The 22131-nt window shown below is 40.3% G+C and overlaps 1 protein-coding gene across 1 annotated transcript in view; it reads right to left on the minus strand.

The window, feature by feature from the left end:
* Window positions 1–747: 747 nt before the first annotated feature.
* lrp5 (low density lipoprotein receptor-related protein 5) overlaps window positions 748–22131 on the minus strand; it is a 41507-nt gene continuing 20123 nt past the window's right edge. Inside the window, exons 12-29 of the mRNA XM_055059745.1 lie at window positions 15342–15558; window positions 15090–15243; window positions 14036–14171; window positions 13701–13945; window positions 12815–12999; window positions 11591–11739; window positions 11297–11474; window positions 10398–10594; window positions 10084–10289; window positions 9810–10000; window positions 9473–9682; window positions 9250–9375; window positions 6200–6436; window positions 4838–4948; window positions 4513–4755; window positions 4284–4426; window positions 4115–4212; window positions 748–3586 (exon numbers count right to left, since the gene is read on the minus strand). Of these exons, the coding sequence (XP_054915720.1) occupies window positions 3262–3586; window positions 4115–4212; window positions 4284–4426; window positions 4513–4755; window positions 4838–4948; window positions 6200–6436; window positions 9250–9375; window positions 9473–9682; window positions 9810–10000; window positions 10084–10289; window positions 10398–10594; window positions 11297–11474; window positions 11591–11739; window positions 12815–12999; window positions 13701–13945; window positions 14036–14171; window positions 15090–15243; window positions 15342–15558 (3351 nt within the window). The 3' untranslated portion in view covers window positions 748–3261. The remainder of the gene's footprint in view (window positions 3587–4114; window positions 4213–4283; window positions 4427–4512; window positions 4756–4837; window positions 4949–6199; window positions 6437–9249; window positions 9376–9472; window positions 9683–9809; window positions 10001–10083; window positions 10290–10397; window positions 10595–11296; window positions 11475–11590; window positions 11740–12814; window positions 13000–13700; window positions 13946–14035; window positions 14172–15089; window positions 15244–15341; window positions 15559–22131) is intronic.

Raw genomic sequence — 22131 nt, forward strand, 5'->3', positions numbered from 1 at the left:
CACTTTATTTAGCACTGCACTTTTAAAATAGATCTATAAATTAACATTTTGCACTCAGGAAGTTTTAATTGTATTTATTGAGTATTTTAGGGATTGGTGTGTAGCCTTTGTTCTGGACTCTGCACAGCTGCTCCTCATTGGCCAGTGGAGGTGGTTAACTGTGAAGAGAGGAGAATTGATACTCAGAGCAATGAGCTATTGGTGGATAAAACTAAATAAATGATGTGCATAATTTATTAGGTGTGGAATGTGCTAATATAGTGACTCACCTGTCTTTTTATGTGTCCTCTCAGGATGTTTGGACAAATATTGTCCTAAGGGGCTGGACAATGATATAGGTCCTGGGAGAGACCATTGAGAAAAATGGGAGGGGGTATTGTTTTATGGTGTACTGTTTTATGGTGTTTTAGTAAGGGTAAGGTTAAAACATAAAAAATATTTATAAAAAGGAAGTTGATGTGGTTATAGTAAAATGTATTTTATTCAATTAAGGGGAACAGGGTAAGATGGGATTATCTTATGAATTTTCAGATTGTTTTAACTGTCACAGCTGGGACTATTTAAGATTGCAATTTTCACCTGTGAGAGAGATATTGAGACATTGAGATGTTTGTAAGACCAAGAGTGTGACATTGTTTGTGATGCTGGGAGGAATAAACCTGCTGTTCCACCTAAACTCTGCTTGATATCATCAATCTGCACTGAAAAATCCAGCCGTAAAAGGCCAACCTGTTACAGATGACAACATTCTTTAAAATAAAACCTTTATTATATAAAAATGCTTTTGATACAAAAAAAATTCAGGACTGTAAATCACACAAAGCATTCAAAGCTGAGACAGCATGTACAGAATTTTACTGGCAGTGGTTTTCAGCCCTTGAAGGAAAATGAGTTGTGCTGCTGACATGGAGCCGCAGCTAGAAACTGATACTAGTATGGTGTCAGGCCAGTCGGCGCCTGGCAGCAGCTTCAATGTTTCTGGGTAGGAAAGGATTAGCATCAAGCTCGTGCTGAGGCCATGAAGTTGCTTTACTTCAGAAATGTTGGTGAAATCCCTTATTGTTTTAAAATATTTGCTCCTTATCATTTTTTTCCACATAAAAAATGTTAAGATCTTAAAGGAGTTTAAATATCAGACAAAGATAAGCTGAGCAAATACAAAATTGATTTAAATGGTCTTTTTATTTATTAGGAGGAAAGCGTATTGTTAAGTAATAAACGCACAATGAGGAAGGAGTCTACAAAAGCTGAAATAATGGTCTTAGAGTGGACTTAAATGTGACCTTTGACAGGCTGGTCATGCTCAAGTTCCCTTCAGTGTGGCTGAATTAAAACTCTTCTTCAAAGACAAGTGGGCCAAGATTTTTTCACAGTGATGAGGATGATAAACTTGTCTCACCAACACCTGACAGGCGTTTCAGGAGCAACTTCTCTTCCCAAAGGGCCAGGTTGGTCTAGACTGCTTGTTTCTCTTGATACATGAAACACTTAAACTGCTTCTCATATTTACTGGAGTTATCGTTGTCTGAAATTAAAATTGTTTCATTATGTAAATCACTTTAGTGGGACAAAAAAAAAAAAAAAAAAGCAAAAACAGAAGAAATATGTGAGGGAGTTAACGATGTCTGAATGTGTCCAATGTGGCTAAACTATTAGACTGAGGCTGGTGTTTTCCATGAAGAAAACAAAATGAATTAGAGGATTTCTTCCAAAATTACTTATTTTTTTTAGAAAAAGTGTCACAAGAAAAGGTCACTGTGAAGCTAACTGTTAGCAGTGAAGCGTACTTTGGTGGTTGCAGGATGTTTTGTGAGGAGCCACACCAGGATTCTCACAGCTGCACACTGAGATGCTGATTCTGAGATCTGTGTGTGATGAGACAAACATAAAGACACTAGCATGGCAACGCTAATGTCCTCAGAGAAAACAATGACAGACAGGCTAATACATGCTGAGCTAACATACAGATATACTAATGAGACAAAATGCTATAGGAATAATTTGTTTTTAGTTGTAAAATAGCTTCATAATCTATTGTCAGGATGACAATATGATCAGGTGGATCATTTTGGCATTTCTGTGTAATTACATATCATAGTATCTGATTGATTCTGTACATAATAGCAGCAAAAATACTTTTGGTAAACAGGACAAGGAGGAGAGGGACAGACAGGTTCACTGACTTCATTCCACATTATGTACAAAAGTTGAAGCTGTTCCTGCTATGATGGTGGTGATGCTGCCTCTGCCTCCTGCTGCCACCATTCACTCCTTCCTCCACCCAACATGTGATGGCATCCACCTGCTTCAGTCCATCCAGCAAACATTCACAGAAGCTCCTAAACATCTTCCAGACTTGTACCCGAAGAACTGTTGATGTTCTTCAGGTACATTTTAAAATAATAAATTCTCAAGCTCACCTTGGATTTAGGGCACAGATTTCCACCGTGATTAGATTCATACATGGAATTCACAAAATCAAGAAAGTAAGAAAGGACCAGAGGAAAGAAGATACAAAGAAGGAAACATGCATGGAAAGGCAGAAGGATGAACACAAGGGAGAAAAAGAGGAGAGAAAGAATAGAACAGAGATATGCGGGATATGAGGAAGGAATGGAGGGAGCACAATAAGATTGAAAGACAGAATGAGGGAATTAAAAACACAAGGGACGGTGTTTATGTTCCATCGGTAAAATATGACTCAGGTGGACTTCCTGTTAGCAGCCTAATGCTTCCTGCTGCTGCCATAGTGAAATGCTGGGGCCAGACGGCCAGGGGGGCAGGAAGGTCAGGGGGGGCAGAGACCCCGGCCAGTGGGTTGGCTTCAGTCTCAGTGATCTCTTCTCTTCAGCTGCTCAGTTCATATTTCCACACTGAAGAGTTAAAGGAAAAAATGGCTAGGTCAGGAAAAACAGGTCCAGGGACCGGAGGAAGGAGCTGCGGTCTGAATTCTCTCCTCGTCTCTTTTCTGAGGCTTGAGGCAAAACAGGCATCGCCTGGAAACTTCAACAGCTCCTCAGCAGTTCTCCTCAGGTCATGGGCTCAACAGGAGCCTTCCTGAGGATGATTGGAATATCAGATGGAGGATGGGAGGAGCTTGAAGAAGGCACTTCCCCTAGTTTCTAGTTCATATAAAGTGGCAGGTATGAGACAGCCACCCCACCCCTCCACCTGTCAGGCTGACTGTTGGCACATTAGTTTAATTCAGAACAAAGAAGTGAGTCCACTTCATCCCTTTGATTTCCCCTGGCGGTTAGAGGGTCATGATGAGTCGGTGCAGGGGGAGGGAGGAGGCGGGCACAGGTGGAAGTAAGATCGTTCAGTGGAAGGGGAAGGAGGACAGCTTTCCTCAGCAGACATGTACTGAGAGCGTGGGGTTGGGGGTGGAGGGTAGGGGTCCGAGTCTGAGTTAAGGTCCATGTAGTATTTCGTAGGTTTGCCGTGAGCGGTGTGGCCTGGGGCCTTCCAGCGGCCCCCCGACAGCGGCATGCCCACAGGGGGGGGGTGGGGCATGTAGTCGCTGTCACAGACGTCTGTGCTGCAAGGGGTCGTAGGAGGGGCCCCTCCACGGACTGGGTGGTAGGGCCTGTGGAAGAAAACATAGCAAGTTAATTCATTAAAGGATGGATGGATGGATGGATGGATGGATGGATGGATGGATGGATGGATGGATGGATGGATGGATGGATGGATGGATGGATGGATGGATGGATGGATGGATGGATGGATGGATGGATGGATGGATGGATGGATGGATGGATGGATGGATGGATGGATGGATGGATGGATGGATGGATGGATGGATGGACGGACGGACGGACGGATAAAAGCTCTCTGTAAAGGTGAAGACTCTCATGAAGTATTGTGAATATTTGGCTCCAACTGACAACATTCTGATCTAAATTCAGATTTATTTATTTAATTCATGGAAAACTGAACTGTCATCCCAAGATGGCCTATATACTTTGCTATGGGAAAAAAAAATAGACATGATTTTGTCAAAATGCGCCTCTTTTCCTCACCACTGGTGCTATAACTACCAGAAGGGTGTTTCATGCTCATGTGGCAAGATATGGAACAGTGAAAACTAAACACAGAATTGTGAATAGGTTACCTGTATGATCTGGTTGTAGATGGACTGTTGGAGGAATAGAAGATCTCTGTGTTGTAAAGAGACCGATCTGTGGCCGGAGATGGAGGAGGGTTCAGGATCTGCAATTATAAAACAGAGATGTTAAGTAAGTGAGGCGTGGAGTGCAGACTCACAGTGCTGCTGTGTGTACCTTTGGGTAGAAGACTCCTTTGGTAGATGAGGAGCTGCTGGATGAAGCTCCAGTCACATGGTTCCTGTCATAAAGAGGGGCTCCACTGCTGCTGCTGCCCATCAGGCTGACTGAGCTCAGAGTGGACTTCCCACAGGAGATCCCTGCATACACGCATCATTTATTTAGACCAAACATAACTGCTGATGGAGAACAGGTCATAGCATTGCAGCTGATAAACTGATCCCACCTTGATAGGTGCCATGTTGGGAGCTGCTGGGGGTGATGAAGTTGAGAGGCACGTGGGGCGTCCCACTGATGTACTCGTGAGGAAAGCTCCCATTAGGAACCTTGTAGCGCCGACACACCACACGCTGACAGACAAAGCATGCTCCTCCCATCACAAACATGAGCAGAATGATGGCAATGACTGGGCCAATGGGATTGGTGGTTTCATTACTGGGAATGAAGCTTGAGGAGGGAGAAATATAATCTGGACAAGAAAAAAGAGGGATATGTGAATATGATGCGAGTCGTGATGAGAGAAACTGCTGCTGCAATGTCGACATATTTACCACAAGCCAGCTCATCAGAACCATCCAGACAGTCTGAGTAATTGTCACACTGCTGTTTTTTAGTGATGCAATGGTTGTCCCCACAGCGGAACTGGTTGGGAGGGCAGACAGCTGAAAGACAGGAGTGTGTCTTAACGTGTGACATTTCACAGAATGTCACACGTCCAGGAGGGGGCGCCCCACCCATTCAATGAGAAGGTCCGCCTCAATATAGTAATATAGAGTAAGTGAAGGTGTTCACAGTTAATATTATTAATTATATTATGCTGTGTAAGAGCCGCCAGATCCCTTCATCCGCTGTTTCTGTCTCTACATGGTCACTCACCTACTTTCACCTCTCAGTTCATAGTCGGCACATTGAACTGAAAGCAAGGATGAGCTCGCCAAGTCACACCGCTTATTGTTACTGGCTTTCTCAGGCAATGAACAAATGCTTCCACCAGACAAACACCGCAGATATCAGGCAAGATATCTGCGGTTTTAAAGTTGCTGAATTTCGTTTCGACATCAGCAGTTTGCTCTCCTGCACCTTGCAGCAGGAGTTACTCTCCTACTCCTGGTACATGTTGTGAAGGTCCAAGTAGAAATAGTCGAAGGGCCTCCATGCTCTGCTGCTTATTTGCAGCAGAGCATGAAACCTTATGACTGTATCAGATTGAACTTGGTAAGGAAAGACTTACATGATAGTTAGAGGGAGAGAGATAAACAGATTCATGGAAGATGAATAGAAAACATTTTCCTTTAAGAAAATTATGTCAGATATTCAGACATATTCAAATAGCTGTTATATATATTTTGCTTGTATTAAGGGTCATTACTAATTTGCTTTACAGTCTAGTTGCCTGACTAATTACCAATATTTGAAAAGCCGGAATGATTTTGACTTATACTGATTTGTTTCAGTATTAAATATATCGAAAAAGTTGCTAAGTTGAACACAACCCTCTATCAGAGCCTTGGTGGTAGAATAGATTAGTGGTTAACATCGGTTTCACAAGCAGGTGTTGACTGATCGTCCATCACCCAAAACGAACAAAATAAGGCGGAACAATCTGTGCAACCCTGTCACACCACAATGTTACATCATGGTGTTGTGTATTCCATCCTCATTTATAGGAATTAGGCAAGAAGTGGTTTAATGTCTACATTTACTTAACTTATCACTACACTTACAGTCTTTAAATGTAGAAGTAGAACTACACCACAAGTCTAAAATAATTTTGTTTTGAGCAAAAACTAAACTAATTTGATGAAAAAATAATAATAATAAAAATTAAGTTAGAGGAGAACATTTTGAACACTGTTACAGGACAAATACTACAGGTCAGCTGCAGGTGATGAATGTTAAGAGTGTGAACATACTGTTGCATTCATGCTCATCAGACTTATCAGGACAGTCAGGTTCTCCATCACATCGTTTCTGAATATCGATGCAGCTTCCTTCATCACACTGGAACTGGAAGGCAGAGCAGATGAGGCAGTGCATTTCATCGCTGCCGTCATCACACTCTGGGAAACCATCACAACGCCAGGCCATGGGGATACAGCCAATTTCTCCAGTGGAGCAGGTGAACTGCTCTGTGGAGCAGGTGGGGGGCTCTGAGGCGGATAAAGAGGCAGCAAGAGATGATATTAGTAAAACCAAAAGCTAAGAGAAGACACTGAACATGAACAATATACATTTTGTCCAGAGTCTGTGTTTTAAGACATCTTGGACTTTTTTCCGTTGTTACAACAGCAAACCAAATCAACACGATGTCATGTGTAACTGAAGATTAATGAGAATGATGCAGAGTTTTCACTACTTTTTATCAAGAAGTATCTGAACAAAATGTTTTTGTGTTCAGATAAAAGTATTTTTGTTCGGACACCGAAGCTCTTGCAAATTCTCTTTTGGTAAATAGCTTCAGCCTACACAGGCACACCGGTGTGCAGACCTGAGAGATGGAGAAGTTTCACAGTGAAAAAAGGAAAACGTCAACAGAAGAAAGTAAAGTGAATGACAGTAAAACACCAGCAAAAACAACAAAGTCATTGTAGACTTTGCATTATTGTATTTCAAGCACTTTAAGTGATCAAAATTGACTATGTGAATCAACACATCATGTTTTTAGGGATACCTCCTCCACAATTTATTCTGCTAAGAATGTGCTTCCCCATCATGAAAATAAGGGATTACAGAAAAAGCTGTAAAAATATAAAAGTTAGTGGGATTCATGTCTCTGACTTCAGCTCAGTGAAATCAACTTCTACTTTTGAGGGACCCTCAATAATACCAATTCTGATAAATAACAGACAAAAATTAATAAAATCACACAGAGACAAAAAAGTCTGTAGATTCCAAAGTTTTGTATCTATTCCACTTCAACCAATGTTGAAACCAAACAGAAATCTGAAAGCTCCATGCTGCATATTAAAATTGGCTTTATTAAACATCAGATCTTTGGCAGGAAAATCATTTTTGATTCAAGACTTGATTTTTGGTCATCATCTTGATTTTTTGCTCCTGACCAAAACTTGGCTGAATCAAAATAACAGCTCATCTAATCTTATTGAATCATGTCCTCCAAATTTTAGCTTTTTAAGACCAGAACAGACAAAAGGGGAGGTGGAGTTGCTGTCTTATTTAATTCTGCCTTCACTTGTAAGCAGATATCCTAAGTAAACTTTTTGTCTTTTGAATATGTTGCCTTGCAACTAAACTCATCCTCTCGTATCTTGCTGCGGAATGTATACAAACCTCTGAAACTCTGTGCAAACTTCTTTGATGATTTCACTAAATTATTGTCCCTAATTTTGGTTGACAATCCATTGGATTGAGGCAGTAAAGATCTGCGTCAGATCCTGAATAACTATCATGGACACACTATGGACCTTATTATTTCTAAATAACTCATTATATCTAACATTGTAGTGCTTGATGTAGCACTTTTAGATCACTTTTGTATTTTTTGCAAAAGCTTTCTCCCTGCTCACAAAGACAACTATACAAGTCATCTAAAAAAAATGCACTACAGAAACTACTGCCAATCAATTTATTCAGGCTTTTCCTCCAACAGCTATACACTCCTGTACTCCTCTGAATGATCCAATAGACAACTTCATTTTTAAAACCAAGAAGGTCCTTGACACTATAACTACAAAAGTAATCTCTACCAAACTACAAAAGTAATCAACGTCAACCACCTTGCAGAAATTTTTAGTCAGTTAGAAAAGGGAAAAACGAGTGCCGGAAAGCAGAACGTCAGTGGAGTAAAACTAAACTGCAAACCCATTTCAAAGACAAACTAAAAAATTTTTATTCTGAACTGAGAAATACAAGAGTTTTTTTCTCAAATGTTATTTCTACCTCTATCAACAACTCTCATGTTCTGTTCTCAATTGTTGACAGACTGACAAATCCACCTTCTTCTGTTAACCATGAATTTTTCTCCTCTAAGGCCTGTGACAAATTTGCCACCTATTCTATAAATAAAACTGAAAATAAGGGAGACAGTAAACTGCTCTGCATCTGCTGTTAGGAAATAGTCAACTATGTTTTCCACTAAACAGGACCCACTTTAACCTAGATTTGAGATACATTTTAAATCATATGAATTCACCCACCCGTTCCCTTTACATCATACCTACAAGGTTATTCTTAAAGGTCTCAGATGTTTTTGCTCTTGATCTTCTACAAATAATTAATGTCACTCTCCTCCAGAGTCTGTATTGAGCAGATTAATGTCTGGATGAGCCATAACCTTCTCCAAATAAATCAAAACAAAACTGAAGTATTAGTGTTTGGACCAAAAGAGCATAGATTTCAATCTATTGGTTTAAAATGATCTGACAAAGCCAAGAATCTGGGGGTGATCATGGATCCTGATCTGAACTTCAATAACCACATAAAATCTATCATAAAAACATCATACTACCGTCTCAAAAATATTGCTAAAATTAGACAATTCTTGTCCCCACAAGACTCTGAGAAATTAGTTCATGCCTTTGTTTTTAATAGACTCGATTTTTGCAATGCCAATTTTACTGGATAACCAAAAAAAGCAACAAGACAGCTCCAGCTTCTCCAGAATGCCGCTGCAAGAGTCCTAACTGAAACAAAAAGAGATCAACATATTAGTCCAGTTCTCAGATCCCTGCACCAGCTGCCTGTTGCTCAAAGAGTAGAATTGAAAATCTCCTTAATAGTTTACAAAGCACTTCATAATAGAAACCCAGACTACATTTCTGATCTTCTACCATAATAATGATGATATGGCAATAAAATGTGGAAAAAATCAATAGGCATTAACTCTTTTCCAAGGAAGTATTACAGTGAATTTCCTCGGTATGGCCAATATTTCTCTCCATATTCTTATCAACACCAGTACTTGTTTTATCCTTCAGTACGGCTGTGGTGGTGTGAGGTTTACCTCCACAGTGCAGCAGGTCTTGCAGTAAAACCAGGTGCATGGGACAAGAACAGGTTGATGTTCCATCACCCTTTGCAATGCAGATATGAGAACAGCCTCCATTGTCTCGGGAACAAGGGTGGGATGCTGGGTAGAAGAAACAACAAAGATGTTTATTATAACATCGGTCTGATGAAGTGTGGAACAAGTTGATGAATAATGTCAAAGAGCATTAGATCTCTACCAAACTCTGATGGGTCCATCTCCCATGCTGCGTGGATAGATGTCAGGTATGATATCCGTCCCTGAATGCGTGTGCGGAACTCTCCAGTCAGTTTATCTACCCTTTCGATCATCTGCTGCTGCCGGTCAATCCAGTAGAGATGATCCCCAAGAACTGTCAGCCCCATCGGCTGGAGGATGTTGGAATCCTGCAGGACAATGCGATTGGCCCCTGAAAGAAAACAAGAAATGGACTTCAGCAATGGTTTCTTTTCATCTACCAGTAACAGTAACTAGTAATTTTCTTGAATTCCAATAAAAAAATGGGAAAATAATACTCTATGCAAATGATTACTCACCTGTCAGGTCGCTGCTCTCGATGCGTTTGAGGTCAGCATCAACCCAGAACAGTTTTCCCAGCTTGTTGTCCAGAGCCAGAGCCACAGGTCTAATCAGACCAGTGGAGAACAAGGACTCTCTCTCTGTTCCATCCAGACTCGCTCCTTCAATCTTAGCAGAGTGCTCCTGTACAGTAGTGAAGTACATGTACCTGTGGAGAGGAGTAAACCTTAAACTCTTGTGACTCTCTGTCACTCTGACGTGCTGCGGTGTGTTCATTACAACAAACATTACCCTTTTTCTGCATTGACCACGATGGCTCTTGGCTTATCAGTATCATCCTTGACAACCACACCGACGATGCGACCGTCCATCTTCTGAACTGTGATGGTGTTGGTAGTCTCACAGGTCCAGTAAATGTGACGACTGTAGGGGTCAAGGCTCAGGTCATGAAGCTGATTATCCACTTGTTGAGCAGGACTGCTAACTATGATTGAAGACTAAAGGTGACCACAGAGAGAACACAAGACCAACATTTTAGTCATATAAAACTACAGCAACTGTTTCATTGTCAGGGTTGCCAACAGCTCTTTGTTTAAATGTGTTACCATGGTGCCATCATCTCTGGCTCTTCGTATGTTCTGCCGTCCATCCAGCCAATAGACCAAGCGCTCCAGTGGATCGTAACTCACAGCTCGGACGTTCCTCGTGACATGAATGGGAAGGATTATGTCCGGACTCTGGTCTCCTAACACCATCCTGCTAATGCTGGCCCTCTGGCTGAAGAGCAAGAAACTTGAAGGAGCTGCAGACAGAGACGGGAAGGAGAACTTTATCAAGAGATGGACAGCAGGATATCAGCAAGAGGGCTTTAGGGTCCATCTTTGAAAACAAGTGTTGGACTTTGCTCAATGATAATTGGTTAAAACAACACAGCAAAGCAGAACCCCTGAACATATTAGAACTAAATAGATAAATATGTCTACGTTCTGCAGATGTTTGATTTTCTTTAAATATATTCAACTACGGATAAGTACGCAGAAACTAACTATCCCTAAAGAGAGACTGATTACATTACATGTCAATTACATTACATACATATTTAATAGCAACATAAAAAAATGATTAAAAACTATTTTTCACATCTTTAAAAAACTTAGAAGTTTAAAAAAGTACAGCATTTTGGCCATAAAGCAATCATTCTTCTTCTTTATGTGCTGCAGTTAAACCATTTGGCTTCATTTCAAAGCATTCTTATGCAAAAACCATTTCTCTATGAACTGTTTTTTGCTCAACTATCTTCAGCTTGGAGCACCAGAAAGTCTAAGAAATATTATACACGTATCATTATTATTATTATTATTATTATTATTATTATTATTATTATTATTATTATTACTACATACTATCACTTGCAAAACATTTTTTGCACTATTTAAGATTGAGCCATAATACTGTGTGGAGTTTACCGTTTATTTTTTTAAAATCCTTGCCTCCTTGTACTTACAACTACAGTTTTTCCCATCAGGGTTGAGGGTGTAGTGGAAGGCGCAGCGGCACTGAGCTCCAGCAGGAGTGGCCAGGCACAGATGGCCACAGTTCCCATTGTTCTGTGAGCATTCATTGGTCCCATCCTGACGGGAGGAGTGGAAAACCAGGATGTCCAGCATCAGCTCCAGCTGACCCTGAGATGAAATCAAGTGTGATGGAAACAACATCATCAACTCTGTGTATAATTCTAGTTAATGTTAACAATTTGAGTTTTAGAATTCTCCAAAATGGCTATCAGCTTGTTCAGTACCTGCAGTACCACGGTGCGGTTCAGCCCGCTGCGTTTGTCAGCTCGCTCAATGCTGCGCAGGTTGAAATCTGTCCAGTAGATGAAGTCCCTATACAGAGTGAGTCCGAAGGGGTGAGGAAGGTCATCCACGATTATCTCCCTCTGAAGGCCTGGAACCAATCATACATTGATACTGTCAGCCCGGTTCTGGTAGTTAGCAGTGGATCTGACAACTGAAGCAGATCTCAGTTTTCCAAAAATGTGGTTAATGATGTTATAATGGATGAATTTTCTGCCATAATCTAGGTGCACGTACTTTCAGTCTGAAAGTTCTCCAAACTTGTAATGTTTGTAATCACAACTTCTCCTTGCCCTCAGACATAGTCTCCGCTCAGATTCTCTGCTCGCTTATGAAACATATTATGCTTGCTTCTGGAACAAAAAATGCACTGTCGCCTGGGAGAAACAAGGGCCTCAGCTTTCTGCTCCATGGTATATAAACATCTGCCAGCAGTGTGCTACTGATATTAGGCAGGAGTTTGTTCACGCAACCAACTCCTGACATCTAGTGGGTGGTGCAGGTTGCTACAATCAATAGTAGCCACTTCTAGTAGCTACGAGGAAAAAAACGCATCCAATAAACACTTCCATTCTATTGGCTGAGACGTTACCAGGCAACATTGCCAAAAGACAGTTCCAAAAGCAAGCAGAGAATGTTTCATAAGGAAGCAGAGTTCTGCAAGAGCGCAAGGAGAAAAGTTTAATTAGATATTACAAGTTTTCAGAAGAAAGACATGAAGCACTGCTTTCAAAATGAAAAAGTAAGCAAAAGTATAAAATTTTTAGAAGAAGGATATGTAATGCACCTTTCAAGATGAAAATGGAAGCAAAAGTATTAAAAGTTTTGAGAACAAGAGACATGTAATCCTGCTTTCAGACTGAAAATGTGTGCTCTTGAATTATGACAGAAAAATTCCCCATAGACTAATTATTTTTTCACAAAGGGCCAGGCTGGTTTTGCATAACTCTTATTCCCTTCATGAATGAAATCATCACATGAAAAACGCATCTTGTTTTTACTTTATCTTAGTTGGATATTCACGTTCACAGGGGAATGTAAATCATTCAAATCTGACAAAAAATGTTTGACAGCTTTATATGCTGCTTGCAGAGTTCAATTGTGTTACAGAGGAACGGGCCGAGCTCAGATGCTCCATTAATGATGACTGATGTGTGAAGACAAACCTTGCATGTTGGTGCTTTCAATCATACATGTGTCCAAATCAGTCCAGTAGAGTCGATGCTCCACATAATCAATTGTCAGTCCATTGGCACGGCCCACCTTATCCACTAACGTAATGATGGTGTCGCCATCCATGTAGGCTCTGGCTATGCGGGGACGACCACCCCACTCTGTCCAGTACATGTAGCTGTGGAGACAGCACACAGCTATAGGACTCGGCCTCAGGCAAGGCAGTACAAAACACAACGGAAAGGAAGGACAGAAAAAGGACCAAGACTATCGTCAGATTTTGTGGAATGTATTGCCATAATAATAAAAGTGTTTAAGTATTTTTTTTATTTATTTTAGCCTTCTTGTTGCAGCCACATATGTCACTATGTATAGTCAGCACCTGTAAATAGTGACCATCCAGTATTTGATGGTCATTACACTTGATTTTGATGATGGCATTTGATACAATGAAAAAAGGATAAGGGTGGAAACATGAAAATAAAATATTAAGATAAGAATTAAGAACATTAGAAAAAGAGAAAAGTAAGAAGAAAAAAGGACACAACAAAGTATACATAAAGAGGAAAGGCCAGAAGTAGGGACTTATTTACATAATTATAAAATGTAAAAATATATGTATTTTCCAAACTCATTCTTTTCTTTTTCCATAGTTCTTGAGACCTGCAAAAATTTTAACTTGTGCCAAATAATTTCTATACTTAACAAGACTTAGCAGGAACACTTCAAGATGAGTTTCTGTAGATTATATCAGGCAGCTCAGTAGATTTAACTGATTTGGGCAGGTTTTTATTCATTTATTTATTTTTTATCTTTTGGTATTGAAGCTCACTCGGTTCGGCAAATATGTCAAGCAGTTATTAAATATTGAATTCCTACCCATTGGCAGGATCCAGAGCTAGAGATCGTGGGTTATCCAGCAGGCGTGGGTTATCCAGGTCTTTACAGACCAAAACTTGTCTGTACTGGCCATCCAAGCGGGCCACCTCAATGCGGTTTGTGCCAGTATCCGCCCAGTAGATGTTACGACCCATCCAGTCAATGGCCATGCCTTCAGGGTAGTCAAGTCCAAACTCTATGACGTGTTCCATGGAGCTGCCGTTCATATATGCTCTGCTGATGGTCTGGTAGAGAGAATGGAGGAAGGATGAGACAAATGTTGCTTTTCTCTTCATCAAACATAACCTATATATAAGTGAAACTGTGTCTGGTACCTTGGCCTGTATGTCTGTCCAGTAAATTCTCCTTTCTGAAACATCAAAATCAAGAGCCGAGGCCTCTTTGACTCCTGTCAGAGGAATGGCCACATCGTTGCTGTTTGTGCCCAAAGAAATGCTCCTGATGCTGTCCCTTTGGAGAACATATATCCACAGCAATCAAATAAAACCAAAGCTGTTGCTGAGACACTCACATGTTTTGTGAGACATTAAACTCACTTCTTCATTACTGCACATTAGAATCATCTGAATAATATTTAATATCTTCTCAAAAGTAAAAAGGGAAAACATAAACTTTAAGTGAGTACAGAAACACAGAGGTCGTTACTTTAAGCTCAGCAGAAACACAAGTAAGAAGAAAAAAACATTTTGCAAGTAAAAAAAAGTCAAAACTAACAGTGAGAATGAGCTGAGCAAAGATCCTATATTTATTGTATAACTGGGATACCTGAATATTGTACTAACAAAATTTTTTTATCTTACACCTTACTGATGTGCTTTTTAATTTTCTTTCATTGCATGACTGAAAGTTTTGGCATCACTTAATTGATAAAGAAGGGGCATCAACAGAAGGGAAAGGTCCACATTAAAGATCAAAAGCTTTTATCAAATATTACACCAAAGCAATCTTTTGCAAAATTAACAAATCCCCAAACTTTTTTGCACTGATGCAAAATGTTTGCTGAAAACGTTCCAAAAAATCACTTAAAATATTGACTAAGTGATACTAACTCCCACCTGCAGGTGGCACCATTTCTTACTTCCACTACACTGCTGCCTCTGACTTACTTGATGTGAAGTTGTACAGTCAATTTGTAAATTTGGTGGCTTGTAAATTCCTCCTGGCATCACTCGATATGCAATCGAGAATGAGCTGACATTTGACAGATTAAAAGTGGCTTTTGAATGTAATAATTTCAAAGCAGGTGTTAAACATCCCATTTAATCCTATATAACTACGTTATTTTTTTATTACTGTTTGATGTAATATTCTAATTTACTGAATGTAGTCTGGAGTCAATTAGACCAATAGTTTGGCATTTTGTCCTACCTGTTGGTAAACAGCAGGAAGGCCTCCGGCACCACGCAGGTCCGGAGGTCTGAGAGGAGCTCTAGCCCCATGGGACAAGCACAGCGGACCGCCTGCTCACACCAAAAACACAGATGGCTGCACCCACCATTATTCTCTGCACAGTCGTTTGTACCTGAGCAAAAACACAAGCATTCATGTACACTCAGTTCATAATTTTCTTTTGTATTCTTATCCACTGTTCAAAAATCTCCCGAAATCTGTAAATCCTACCGTAGGTCTCTGTGACTTTCGTAGCCTTTAAGCCCATTAAATCTGGCAGCTGATCGATGATGATCTCTCGCACAGCGGTGGCTTTGTGGATCCTCTCAATGCTGCGACTCTGCCAGTCGGTCCAGTAGATGTATTCACCCAGCAGAGTAAAGCCAAAGATATGAGGCAGCTTGTCCTCCAGCAGAGTCTGCCTGTTGCTGCCGTCCACGTTGATCACCTGAGGTAGAGACAGAAGCATAGTAGCATAGTTTCTACATGCAGGTTCAGACAGAAGCTGTGGGCCCTGCGCCACACTGCCAATAATACTGCTGGAGTCCTTAAACTGAAATACAAGTCACTATCATGTCACTGCTACTATTACGATATGCTTACTGATATGTTACAGTGCACAAGTTGGTGAAGCACAACTTCAATAAGTTAAAAAGGATTTTGGGATCAAATTAAAGACAGACACTTGTATTGTTGAGGAGACACACCACCAGGTGGAGCAGAAGGCAAGGTACAAGAACACACATTATCCATTCACTGCCTATATGGGCATATCACTGCAGGGTCAAGAGATGAGACCAAAGCCCATCTCCATGGTTATTGAACCCCAGTACGTGTGATGAGAACATGTAAATTCCATGTAGAATGAACCCGCACTGGAGTCAAACCCAAGACCCGACTGAGGACTGAAGATTCAGAAATCACAGAAAGCTTCACAGCTACAGACTAAGTTCACCAGCAACTTGGTGGAAATGTGCAGATTTAACACATTTGAAATGAACCAGGCTGATACACACTTCCATGAAGACCTGTAGTAACAGAGAGAAAGAGAAAACTAACATCTGGAATGCAATGGGCTTGTAAATTCCTCCCTACATACTGAATTTTCAGGCTTTTTGACAGTATGGCTGTTTCTCAGTCAGAAATCTGAACTGTCTGAGATGTGGATAAGGTGCTGTTTTGTAAGATTCTTGCTGCAGATCCTGTGATTTTTTTGCTCTAGCTAAAAACTAACAAGTCTGCATGTCTGAAATCTCCACAAACCACAATAAATCTGTCATGATAAACCATTTAAAACTCACTGGTGGTATTAAGGAGTCGCCTGAGCTTCCAAGGTGTTAGCACTGGGAGGAATATACAGCCAACCCCAGAAAGGCTGCAAATCCTCCTGGGTTCTCATGGTATACATCTTACAAATGTATATTTCATTAGCTATGAACAACATACAAACAAAATTTGTTATGTTGGATTTTTTTTGAGCTTGCCGTTTTTTGTTGTTGGGTTGTTGTTGTTTTTTTTGCCTGCTTCCAACTCTGTTTGCCTCTAACCAGTCAGCTGATTCAGAGAAATCACTGGAGAGTTTTCAGGAAAAACCAAAACACTGCAGTCTCTCACTTCATGCTGACTGTGTGATTGCAGCCATAAATAATTCATGTAATCTTTCCAGAAACATACACTGGCAAGCAAAAGCTGTGGTATGTTGGTCTGTGTGGTTTAGATTTAACCATGTCCGAATCTTACCTTGCACAATACTTGGTGAGCATTCTCTCTAGGTTAACGGCATGCCCACTCAGCACTTCTCTTTTAACGGTTTCCTTCATAACACAGATCTCTACAGTTTTATACATATTTTATTGGGTAGAACTTCAAATTTGAAATAACATTTAATTAATTGAAATTTAACAGTAGTAACACAAAATGTTAAGTTTTTATGACTTATGTAGCAATATTGGAGCAATATTAAGAGAGTTGTGGTGTAGTGGCAGATCTTTTAGAGTTAGGCAACAGTTTGAGACATTGTGTACTTTAATCATAAGCATAAGTTATTCTTAATATTTGTGGCACAATTTTATAATTGTGCCACAAATGAATAATTTGCTGAGAAATTGTCTTTAATCTTTTAGCTGAGAAGTGGTAAAATCATTATATAAGATTTTAGTCATATCGCCACCCCAACTGCAAAACTAGCTAAATGCAAACTATGTCACTTCTTAGAGAGAAATACCACACAACTCCTGAAAATCAGCTTTTCAGGAGTTGTGTGGCATTTGATTCCAGAAAGAATCGAAGATAAACTCACTGAAAACACAGCCTGTCTCAATAAAAAGTGGTAAAAGAACTGGAAATGCTCTGGTCAAAAACTATTTCTCACACTTTCCCACAACTAGTCTTTTATTTAATGTAGTCATCAAAGTGTTGACTTTGACATTCACAACATCACATGGTTCTGCTTCTTCAAGAATAACCTCTAAACTAAGAAATGCGCTCTAATGGAATTAATGTTGTGATAGGCAGCTGTGGACCCGGCTTTATGTTTAGTGAATGCTCATTTAAATATCCTTTCACAGGCTATGAGTGAGCAAACAGAAAAAAAAACAACAGTTACTTTGATGGACCTCTGAACCAAAGGGGTTCTTGACCCTTCCACAAAAAATCCATTCATTTATCTATTGGACAAAATTAGACATGGCCATCCCAGTTAAAAGATGGGAGAGGGACTCCCTTTTTATTTCCTTTCCTCATTCTTTCTCTCTTCTGGCTTTTTTCAGGGAGAATTAGGCGCTGGCAGGGTAATTTTCACTCCCCCCTTTCTGATTCAATTTTGGGAGATAGAACGCTTCGTTTCTTAATGGACACGAGGGAAAGGACAAAATGGCAGAGAAAATAGGCAAAGAGAAAAGTAACAAAGGTCTCATCAGACACGCAGAGAGATGTCAGCCCATCACAGAACACTTCACATATGGAAGCACATGGAGATTATCTGATGCACACAATAAGACAACAAGAATCCAAAGAAAAACGGATCCTACAGAGCCCAGAACCACTAACCCCATAACACCACTTCTTTTTTAGTACAAGTATCTCTCAGATTTTTAACTCTTCACAAGAGGTGCTTTCCTTTAAAGCCTGCTGTATCAAAGAAATACGTAGTGAAATATAGCAGACATGAATATTTCTGTTGATGATGATTTTATTGATGCAAGAGGCAAAAAAGTTAGAATTCAGCAAAATTTAAAAATGTTTTAAAAATCTGTTTTATTAAATGCATCCAACAGATTGTTCAGTTTTTAAAAATGTAAACTCTCAGAAAATTATTTACTGTGTCAAGCTTTAAAGGGTTAAACCGAGCACCAGTCAGACATTCATTAAAAGGCTTCCAACTGGGCTGGGTGTGTGTGCATGTGTGCGTGTGTGTGTGTGTGCGCGTGTGTGTGTGAACCAGGTTTTTATATCCTTGTGGGGACCTATTTCTGACTACACTGTGGACTTGTGTGAATGGCTGTGTGTGCAATAAGCCTGCTTTTACTCAGCTGCCTCTTATTCCCATTCTAGGTGCACAGAGGTCATAATTAATGTTTGTATTTTCTGCAACATGCTAACATAGTAAATACCTAGTGGAAAAATAAGTCACTACAGTAGAGAGTAAAAGAGGCAGAGCCATTTCTATTAAGTGACGCATCAATTTATAGACATATATACTCTTCTAATGTATGCTAATTATTTTTTGTAAAGCAAAAGTAGCGTAATCATTGAAAACTTTTTTTCTTTCATGAAATACTTGAGGAACAGTTTTGTTTTCATTTAATGCAAGTGGGAAGTATGGATCCTGTGGAAGGAGAGGAAATTCCACAGTACACACCACCCTCTTTCCACCTCATAGACAAACACACATCTACACACTGAATGGCCTCAACCATATGGCTCAGCTGAATAGAGCTACACATTCTCAATTTGCATAACCACAACAAAGCTGGTGCTTCACATGCATCTGGGTGAGTGTGTGAACACACAAAGAAAGCAACACATTGGGCAAACAACCTACACACACGATCTCTTTTTAAAGAACGGTGCCTGTTCCAGAAGTTTATGACAAGGAGGTGGAGGGGGAGTTTCACTTTTAAAGAGAGGGGCCAGGGTGGGGAGGGGGGCAATGAGAGAAGCAGACAAAGTTAGAGCATTCCAAAGCAGGCTTTATTATTCACTCCCCTCACTTTCAGAGCCAAACATGTTGAATGCTGTTCAACTTTCTTCTGTTTGACAGTCTTGCTTTGTGCATTCACACAAACACATGAACACACACTCATCAGAGAACAAAACACAGAGTAGCAAGTTTCTGAAACGTTATCTCAGCCACACAACCAGGACACAACCGTACCCTGACCTTTGTCCTTTACAACGTGACACAACAAAAACAAAACACATGTAAACCTTTAGATTTTTTGGGGGAGTTTTCTTTTGTACCTATCAGCCAGTCCAAGGCTAAGCAGTCTAAAATCCATAGACTCATACAATTAGGGTGAGTCTGTCTGCTCTTGCCCTGATCACACCCAGTGCTTTACCCCTCTGCTCATCCCCACGCCCCTCAGTGTCTCTTGGCACCACCCACTTTGGTGGAATTTAAAAAAAATTGTTTGTGTTCAGGATTATGCGTTTACATCAGGTTTAGTTACACTTAAAAGGTGTACACATACAGTACAAATCAAGGGTAAGTGGCTCAAAAGTCATTGGTTTCAGCTGAAAGGCTTTGATCCATGACTTTTGTGTTCTGATCAGGATATCTCATTCTGGGTTTTCTCCCCTTGACTTGGATTTTCTCCAGTCGATTTCCCACCAGGCCAGTCAGCAAACAGAAGAAGCTGTGAACAATGACATTGTTTTTCTGCGCTGATTAAGAACGTAGTCTGCTTGTAGTTCTAACAATGGCAGCGGAGGACTCAACAAAATATTGAATTAACATTAACAGCTGCCATGTCTGGATCAGCTCTTCTCTTCGCAGTGTAGGACGGTTCCTGTAAGCTTCTTAGCGTTGAACTGGCATGCTACATACTTCACGCTGACATCATGTTAGAAACTCAGTAAAATTTAAAACCTCAAAACAGCCCATGCCTCCAGGAAGTCATCGTTTCTCAATAGAAAATGAAAGTTTTATTAAACCACAAGTATCCTTCTTCAGCAGGACTGTAAACAAATCCCACTGTGGGGTTTCAGTGCATAAACCTTATCAAAAATCAGAGAAACCCATAAACACCCACGAGTCAAAGAATGAAAATATCGTCACCTTCATCAGCTATTTCATTTCAGCAAGATAAAAACAGAGTTAAAATGTGGGAAAAAGGGCTTTGAAGTGGCTCCTTTCACCCTGACAGAGGGTGGGAGGAAGGGTCAGACGGAGTAGCCGCCCCCTTTCAATTGGTAAGCATTCAGCCAGAAACTTGGCTATTCACTGTTTTGTTGCACTCTTTTCCCTCCTCTTTCTACTGCTATGCAAGTAGCAAACATTAACATAAGCAAACATTCAGAAATATGGTCACAGATTTACAGGGACACCACAGCCAAAGTCTGGGTAAACGAGAGAAAATGCTGGAAGAAAAAAAAAATCCAACACGAACAGGAGTCAAGCGAAAAACAAACAGACAAACAAAGTGTAAAACATGTCGTAAAAGAAGAGGAGATGTAGTGATGTTGGCAGAATGAAGGAGAACAGAGATCACTTGCTCCAAGGGATCTAGAAGCTTTGGAGCAGGAGGGGGAGGGCAGTATAAAAAAAACTCCCCAAACCCCACCTCAATTTATTGTTCTCTATTTTCCAAACCCCTTTCCCTATAGTTAACAATCCCGCTAACATCTGGCTTTTAGTGCTGTGGGAAAGTTTTCAGTTGGCATTTAGTCCTGCATCAATCAGCCCTGCTATTGCTGCAGGTATTTAGCCACTGCTAACAGCACATTTTCTTCACAATTATCCAACTGTTAACTCAACACACACGATAGATGCAACAAAGAGACATAAATAGTTTATACATTTGTTATCCACATCGCTGGGATTCAAATTTCAAATAAGGTATGATATCACTTCATATTTGCACCTACTACAAATACTTTTCAAAACACATCAACTTAAGTGGCAAAATAATCAGTTTGACACTGTTGTCCCACCATGTGTCAGAATTTTATTATTTGAGTGTGTTATCAAGATCAGATTGAGAAAGACTTGAAAGTGATGAGAAATTATTCGAACTTAAACTCAAATTGTTTAGTAAGTGCTCGTACATTTTCTGCAAAAACAGAGAAATGCCTTCTCTCTCTGTGGCTGCAAGAACAAGATCACATAATTCTGTCTTGCAGCAAAGCTTCAAGAGTTCTTGTAACTTGTCCTTGACACATTTTCTGGCCAGCACTGTCTTCTTGTGTAGTGTCTGACAAATACTGTAATTAGAAAGAAATTATAAATGGATGTGTTTACCACTACTAAATCAGTTATCATTTTCCAGGTATAAATGGGTTTCTATGGCTGAAAACCATAAAAATTTGCATACCGCTCCAATGGTATGGACCCTTTAATGTCAAGGGCAACTTTTAGATATGCCTCTGCTGCATAATTAGGTCATTAGCAGGGCTCTGAAGAACTTATCTACACAAGGAGGAGGTAATTAAGCCATTTCTTTCCAATGTTTTGTACTTGTGGCACATCTAAAAACTGTCAGACAGCAGCCCTTGAGGACCGAAGTTTGACACCCCTGCTCTAGAGTGATGTTCGCATTTCATGGGTATGTGGCAAATTTCATAAGCACTTTTCTGGAATCTCACTGACCACTCAGAGCACCTCAACACCACAAGACTTTCACAAATCAATTGTCAGTGCAAACTTCAGTGCTTGCCCGAGGGCATTTACCAGGGACAGCTGCATTTGATCTTGAATCTTCTCAAGTGCCAGACAATTACTTTTCTCAGCTCAGCCACAGTAGTTGGTTCCTGATCGCTGTGGCCCAGCAGTACACTAATATACTCAACGCCTGCTGTGAAG

This window comes from Poeciliopsis prolifica, unplaced genomic scaffold, assembly GCF_027474105.1.
Source record: "Poeciliopsis prolifica strain line A6 unplaced genomic scaffold, Auburn_PproV2 SCAFFOLD001, whole genome shotgun sequence".
Lineage (NCBI taxonomy): Eukaryota > Metazoa > Chordata > Actinopteri > Cyprinodontiformes > Poeciliidae > Poeciliopsis > Poeciliopsis prolifica.